General features: G+C 31.6%; 1 protein-coding gene across 1 annotated transcript; it reads right to left on the reverse strand.

Annotated features, from left to right (window-relative positions):
- Positions 1–501: 501 nt before the first annotated feature.
- LOC132730302 (heme-binding protein 2-like) lies at positions 502–7955 on the reverse strand. Its single transcript, XM_060716197.1, has 5 exons — positions 7855–7955; positions 4334–4514; positions 3106–3238; positions 1524–1704; positions 502–737 (listed from the first exon to the last, which is right to left on the reverse strand). Exons 2-5 carry the CDS (start codon positions 4511–4513, stop codon positions 566–568), a joined length of 666 nt encoding a protein of 221 aa, XP_060572180.1. The 5' UTR covers position 4514; positions 7855–7955; the 3' UTR covers positions 502–565.
- Positions 7956–8400: the final 445 nt, after the last annotated feature.

An 8400-nucleotide genomic window follows, 5' to 3' on the forward strand; every position in this document is an offset into this window, starting at 1 on the left:
TGCTTACATATTTCTTTCCAAAAACAAGATCTGGGACAAATTATTTTATAATATATATTAATGAAGAACGATGACATTTATTTATGTGATAATATTCACGAAATACAAAACAAAAAACACAATGAAATAAACTTCAACACAATAATAAGAAAAAATGGAAGTAACCGAAAGAAAACATGTAGTATAAAATGCCATAATTCACCGAACCACGACCATTTCCTGCCTGAATAGCTTTCAATCTTAAATGTCAAAAGATTTGCATTATAAGAGAAGTTCACATTTGAGCCGTGTCATGACAAAACCAACATAGTGTGTTTGCGACCAGCGTGGATCCAGACCAGCCTGCGCATCCGCGCAGTCTGATCAGGATCCATGCTGTTCGCTTACAAACCCTATAACAAGTAGAGAAACTGCTAGCGAACAGCATGGATCGTGATCAGACTGCGCGGATGCGCAGGCTGGTCTGGATCCATGCTGGTCGCAAACGCATTATGTTGGTTTTGTCGTGACACGGCTCATTTATCCAAATAGATGCATTTTATTTGTCTTCTCAGTTTTTGCAATATTACAAAGCAGTAACCCAGATTTCATTATGGCGAACTATAGAATATGGTCCGTCGTATTCCATCGTAAAAAAGCGGTCGTCATGGTATTTCTTCCCAGCAGCGTTCAGATCGTTTATAAATTGTTCAAGATTTTCTCGCTTCTTGTCGTCTGAAGTGAAACCCCCATATTGTCTGAAACAAAAATCTTCTATTTAGTGCTGTAAAAATACGAAGGAATGATTTGCCATTGCAGATAGCAGATTCTTTAGTTCTTATACGTTTTCTAATTTGCTCTAAGGGACAATGTATCATTATTGCCATTCATGGAGAAAACTAGCAAAATGTTAACACCCCCCCCCTTCCTTTGAAATATGCATTATGACTTGGTAAAACTTTGCGATCCTCTATGGTAAAAAATCTGGATCTGTGTCTGTTGTTTAAAAGCACATTATGGCCTTACGGTCTTCACTAGTAACCATGATTTCAAATTGATTAGTGTCTATCTTTTCTCTTACTAATTGTACAGCTTTGTCAAATCTGGATATGATATGATTTAATTTCACTCTGTAGTTGTGTTTGTTCCCTTATTTGTGCCATAACAGAGTCTATTTCTGTATTTTGACATCTGTGGTGGTGTTATTCTGTTGAATATCTAGTGTACAAAATCAGTTCAAATCGTTTTATTTTAATACTTGACATTGTTTTTTATTTCTAACTAGAATAATATTTATAGAGGCTTGCTGTTTTTACACTATGCTTGCCTGCTGCAGCTGCTTCTAACAATGCAGACCAAGTTCAGTCGGCATATCAATATCGTTTAACCATGGTCTACATTGTTGCTATTCTGTCACTTTATAATTGTTCAGAAATTTCTCCCGAAATGATAAATGTTTGCGTCCATACTAAAAGACGGAGACTAGATATTTATCGAGGTAGTAGATAAGTAAAAAATATATTAAAATGTTATAAATTCCTTACTTTACATAACGAATAGCCTCTGGAAAATGTTTGAAAAAGACACCAGATTCGGTGGGCTGTGGTGGGTTGTTTTGGAGAGCAAATGGTATCATAAAGTGCATGGTGAAGTTGCTCTCACAGTCAGGTCCCGGGCCATGTAGTACCTCAGTAACAACAGGTGTGGTCATGGCAATTTTCATACCTAAAAAACAACAGAACAGTTAGGTTCATACACTTGCTTATAGACCTTTTTATAATTCGTTAATGCCATGGCAATGCGAAAGATATCATGTGTATACTAGGCAAATCCAAAATAGATGTAGTACTGTAAGAATCAATTTTAATTAGGATAAAACCATTAACAATTCCGGTTTAATTTACTATAATAGGAAAGACAGTGAGGCAATATGTAAGAAGTAGTCAATTTGAATATTTCTGAAGCAATATTTGTAGATTTTTTTCGGCGTAACAGTATCAAGTTATTTACAAAATCGTCGGTTGATTTAGATTCTAAGGAACAGCAGTTGTAAATTTTAGGTTAATATATGTAAATTTAAAGATATATTACGCTCAAATTTGATAATTACTATACAGCCTTGAAATTTAAAATAAACATCTTTTGAATACAAATAGAAAAAATGTTACGTTTTAAACTCTACACACTACAGTATGATTATATTCTGTCTTTATTAATTACCAAATTAATTTTATAAGTAATAGGGAATGCAGCTTCTCAAACGTAGATTATGCAATCAGACATACGCACGAAAAGAATTTTCTAGGTTTCAATAAATTTTTGCAATAAAGGTGGTTTACGCAATATCAAAAACGTTTTTTTTTTAAATTTTGTTGTTGTTGTTTTTATGCATATTCCTCTTGTGGTAGTTATTTTATGCAGAAGAATTACAAAAAGAGCAATATTATTGTATTTAATACTTGACTTTTAAATGATCTGTCAGAAATAAATTTCAAATTGTTTTATATGCATTTGGATTTTTTTTTATCTCATTTCAAAATTATACTTATGATTCATGTTTTGACGACTACTACCCCTGTACAACTTTCGACAACTTAAATCTGGATTTATAAATAGGCAGTCAATAGACGTACTCCAGAATTAAGAATACTTGGGCTTTTCCCAGCTAATCCGTAGGTACAAACAAACCTTCTTAAATAAGCACAACAGGTTGACTTATCTATTGTGACGAGGCTATAACGATAAAAGTTAGTTTGTACGTACAGATTAGCTGGGAAAACCCCACTTTTGCCGAGTTCCGGATAACGTCCATAAGAATAAGATTTGTAATACTACAAAAAGAGATCGTTCAGTATTATGTAATTAAGTAATATTTAAGTTTATTATAAACTATAAAGATCTTTACTTTACTAAAATCGAAGTATATTTTTTTCAAGTTTGATATTCTTAAAAAGCTTTGGAGGTATGCAGCTTTAAAGCACAAACGTGATATTTTAAATTTGTCCAAATAAGGTTTTATTGCCCGTCTAGAAGATTTTTGAAAAAGTGATGAAATTGTAGAATAAGCAACAATAACATACTTCTTTTATATTTATCATACATAACTAAAATATTTGCTAAACTCACCTCTGGAATTATTTCCTGAGATGTAGTGAAACAATTTAAAGAACATTTCCCTGCTTTCTTTATCTGTGTAGTAAAATGCAACTGTTTCTGTCGCTACCCACATACTGGGCTTGTATCGCCGCACTTCAAATTTCTGTAACAAGTTTGTCATAATTTCATAAAGATTTTTATTCAATAAATGCACGTTGTCTTTATAAAAATGGATGTAATTCAAGTTCAAGTATATCTCCACCGATTAACATATTATACATATACAATGTATCAGCTCCCTGGTCATGGTGGTGATCATAACGTTATCAGGCAGCGAAAATGCGGACTTTAGGCGGCTTGTTATACCTCAAACAAGAACATAAGAACTTTCTACGTTTTTATTTGAGCACAATTTAACATTTTTTGTCACCTTTAATACATTTCTTTTTTGTGATCTGTTTTATACGAGGGTCATTCAATACGTTCTGTCGCTTGGTTCATATTTTGTAACTTCTACGTTTTATTTAAATGATTTCTATTTCAAAACTTCGAAGTTCTCCTCTCTACCGAAATGCATCATTTTTTTGTAATTTCTCTATACAGTTTAGAAAAGCGGAAAAATAATATTCTCACGGAAGCTGTCGTTGCCAAGAGAACACCTGGACGCATATATTTTACCAGAAAGCATTTTCTTAAGCTTGAGAAACAAAGAGAAATCACAAGGAATTTAGTCTGGAGAATAAGGCTAATGTTTTACAACTTCAACATTTTCAGCATCTTCTTTGCATGATGGTTCTTTAGGCATTACATGACCGTTTAGATCATTTTCGCAACCCCTTTTTGAGGCTCAAACATATGCACCCAAGTTCCATCGCAAGTAAGAAAAACTCATCACAGTCTTTGTTAGTTGTCAAAGTTCTTGGACACACTTAAGGCGCTGTTTCTGTTGCTCTTTAGTGAGCTATCAAGCTTAATGCGACTTTTAATGTAGCTTCAGTTTTGTTGTCCATTATAAATTATGGTCAGTACATTGGCCAATGTACATGTTTTTCGTGTAATTTTTCAGCAAGTAGCATAAAACAAACCGTTATAGTTAGATAAAGAAGCTGCATTTAAGTGCAATGAAACTTTAAAATACAAAGATGATAAAACTACGTATAGAAACCTATTAGTAACATAACTTATTGAATCATCCTCGTTTACGTTAAGAAAAATATCAATCCTTCAAAATGGTACATTTGAGGTTTGTATTACTTACGTCATTGGTTTCGAGAACTTCGTACTCGGGGCAGTCTAAGTCATGGCAGAAGGCGGGTTTCTGGAAAACATTTGTCGTCTGATGTGTGTTGTCCAGTCCTGGCAGGTTGAAGGAATTTAATAAAAACCCAGACTGGACAGATGTCCCGACAGACATAAACAAAATGGCAATCGACAACATTCTGAAATAATTAAAAAATGTTGAAATAATTAAAATATCAAGTAATTTGTTGAAGATGATGTCAACTATTACCCTGACAAATTATAAATAAATCGTCGCGCTAAATAAACGGTATCTTCAATTATGTCAAATATCTCTACAATTAAAACACAGCACTGCTGACTTTGTTTCAACCATTTCATTAAATCAGTTTCGTTTTAATACAGCAAAACTTGGACCTGCTTATAAAGCAAAAACACAAATGTATTTCTTTTTCACTTCTTGATTATGTTCTTCTCGTTGAAAGGGTCGAAAATTTTATTGAAAGAATCAAAATTGCAAGGCATTGATGACCATAACGCAACATCATACTACAGGTATATGTTTACGCTTCGAGGCATACTGCAGCTTTCTATTTTAGTCTTTGGTTTTGATGCATGCTAAGCGAAATATACAAAAGCGTTTGAGTTATGAAGTTCAATTTCCGATCCAATGTATATATAATAAACATGACGAAGGATAGAGATCCACTCGGCAAAGCGACATCAAGTATTCAACCTTTGTGTAATTTAGTATTCCACTTGAAGACATATATTTTTCTATAAAAAGTCTTAAACGTTTGTCTATAAAATCTGACCCCTGGACGGGCCATATATGACCCAAGGGTTAGGAATAATGTTTCCCTTTGCAGATAACCCATAGGTGATTTATCAAAAAAAAAATCTTGTAATTTCTCATTTTGGTATTCTTTATGTAATACTATATTCATAATGTTATTGCTATAGCGAAACAAAATAGAGAAACTTGCATACGGGATAGTTATTCTGTTGATTCTCATAGGATCATAATTTATCTTAACTTCTTTTTCACCATAATATAACATGATACTATGTCAGTCCAGTTTATCATTTGCTCATCATTAAAACCAGTAATACGATATACTCTTTTAATGAAAACATATTCATATGAAAATAACATATTTTATATGAAATATAACATTACACTTTTACAAATTAAGATCCGTGAATACACCTTCTTAAACCATGTCCCGTATGAACCATTATTTATTTATTTATTTATTTATTTATTTATTTATTTATTTATTTATTTATTTATTTATTTATTTATTTATTTATTTATTTATTTATATTGTTTTTTGTTTTTTGTTCTTCCTTTCCTTTCGCTCACAAATCCATATAGGACATTCTCTTGAGAATATTGACAATTCTTGAGTCAAAAATTAATAGATATCATTATATCAGTTTACCTTAAATTGTAATTGTTATAGAGAGTCAACTCCCACTTAACTTAAGCTTACCTTTAATGCAAAAGCAAAGCAAGGGTATTCTTTATGTAATACTATATTAAATGACCTTTTCTATTCCATATCATTGCAAAATCATTCTATGCAATTTGTTTTTGTTTTCCCTTTTATGTTTCTCAAAATTAGGCGAATGACAATTCAGACTTTTAAATATTTTTATTGATTTGCAAAACTGATCTGATAACAGGAATCATTATTATTTGGCAGCAATGTATTTTATCACCATGATGCATATAATGGTCTCAATGGCCTACCATGTACCAAAAGGTAAATGTTACAAAACCAAAATGTTATACATTTAATTTGTATCATTCGTTGAAGTACTGAATTCAAAATCTATAGGTCATCTATTGGCAAAAAAAACTGTTTATAACTTAAAGGGGAATGAACCCTGATTAACTTGTAATTCATTTATCCTTACTCCCCACATACATGCATACAGGTGATGATCTGGACTTCCTGAGAAGCTTTTTTAAAGTATATTTTAAGCTCTAGTTATTTTCTCCATCAGGCTAGAAGACCACCAAAGACCCGTGCCTGCGAAGTTTGTTCAAAATTCACTTCATTGTTATTGTTGTTTAGGAGATGTTGATTTTAAATCAAGTGGGCAGCGACGGACGACAACAACTTGACATTACAAAAGCTGTTCTCTGAACAGTTTGTGTTGATTTGATCTAAAAAGTTAGCATTCTTATTAAATATTTCGATCTAAATCACTGCATTGGTGACTCGTACAATACCTTAATAGCATCATTTGCGTGCTTGAGCAATACTCACTTAAATCATATGGATAATCGGTGAGGTGTTCCGAACGGTTCATTTGGTAAACCGATCGCAAATTTATACGTAAAATTATTTATTTCATATTACATGAACATGACATTTGTTTCAACGTGAGCAAAGAAGAAAACATTTATATGAAACTTGTTGATTGGGACAAAATGATATGCACTTTTATGCAGCAGCAGCAATAGAATTTATTTAACAGCATTTTAGCCATTGACATAAAATTCAAAATGACACGAAATGTCATTAGCCATCACAAGTAAACGTTGTAATGTGTTTGTATTTGCATAAGAAGTACTAACATGTATAATTACCATTATCTTGATTTATACATATATTTTAAAGTCACAGATTGTTTTACATTGTTTTTATCTGAAAAGCCCAATTTGGAAGCGTAACATAAATTTGTTTTTGCAAAGAGTTGTCTGATTTAGTAAATCTAATCATATTTATTTTTTCTACAAATAATGATAGGAACTCTTTGTAATCAACTTAATCAAAGCAAATGGCTGATAAGGTGTTCCGAATGAGATTTCCAAAGTAAGGAAATAAAAGCTGTACGACACAGACAGGGACAAACTATTAAAAATTATGAACTTTCTTATTAGATTTTGTCAAGAAATCTTATTTTTGATAACGTTGAAATATCCCGCCTTTTAAAATGGCATTTTTGTCTAAACACTTGAAATGACAATTAAAGCCGGTGTACGTTTTGCTTTTGAGAAAAGTAAATCAGGAGTGGTTCTGACATAAGATTGCCAGGAAACCAATCCAAATGCGATATTGAATATGTATAAACTATTGTCATTGATTTATATAAGCTTATAACAAACACTTACTTAAACTCTAATGATATTGTACCAAATGACTTTTTATGACGTCCATCCTATATAACTTAAAACGTTAATGATATTGTACCAAATGACTTTTTATGACGTCCATCCTATATAACTTAAAACGTTAATGATATTGTACCAAATGACTTTTTATGACATCCATCCTATATACTTATACTTATTTCAAAACAATAAACATATTTTCTGCCTGAAACAATCAGATCTTTTTAATGAATATAAATACAATAGTCTGGTAGATTGGCTTCTAAGGAATATATCTGAATTGTCTAATATTGCATATTTATGAACATTTATTTTGTTATCCGTTTATACATGTATTCTATATTTATATACGTATATGGCTAGCTAGTCTTATTACAAACGTAGAAAATATATAACAATGTTTTATGTCTTACCTAAGAGGCAGCAGTGTAAACAATCGCTTTATGTCAGAGAATAAAATTCTTAATTGTATTTGTACACTGATTAAAACAGAACATTGCTTTAATGGCGTGAGATAAAATAATTTATGTAACTGTGTTTAACCGTCCTATTTACTATGTCACGTGATATAACCGAGGATAGAAATATTGTGACAGTTCACACAGACGAAACTAACGGTGCTCTATATAATCTGTTGTCAATTTATGTTAACATAAATAATCAAAATTTTAATACTTAAAATGTATTTGTCCAGCACGAAACGGTCGTCGCGTACTTGTCTGTGACTTTTGCTATCTCTTTTTTAAACACGTGTGGGTATTAACCTGACACACAAACTAACGAATGTTATTGTGTTTTGGACTACCACTTTAAACTCAAGCTTTGTCAAATTTAATTAGAAGTCGCATAAAAAAATAGAGGATATTTAATGAGTGTAGGTCAATATAGAATTTATTGGACAAGTTGAATAAAATTTATACAAAAAAAGTCTTCTGACGAGCATAATATTATTTTATTCC

The sequence above is a fragment of the Ruditapes philippinarum genome, unplaced genomic scaffold (assembly GCF_026571515.1).
Source record: "Ruditapes philippinarum isolate M1 unplaced genomic scaffold, ASM2657151v2 ctg1377_1_1_1_1, whole genome shotgun sequence".
NCBI lineage: Eukaryota > Metazoa > Mollusca > Bivalvia > Venerida > Veneridae > Ruditapes > Ruditapes philippinarum.

Excerpts from the sequence above, each read along its gene's own strand:
- LOC132730302 (XM_060716197.1), bottom strand. The coding sequence starts at position 4,513 with ATGTTGTCGATTGCCATTTTGTTTATGTCTGTCGGGACATCTGTCCAG. Across the intron at positions 3,239-4,333 it reads AAGTTCTCGAAACCAATGAC|AAATTTGAAGTGCGGCGATA; the intron begins GTAAGTAATACA and ends AACTTGTTACAG. Across the intron at positions 1,705-3,105 it reads CTCAGGAAATAATTCCAGAG|GTATGAAAATTGCCATGACC; the intron begins GTGAGTTTAGCA and ends GTTGTTTTTTAG.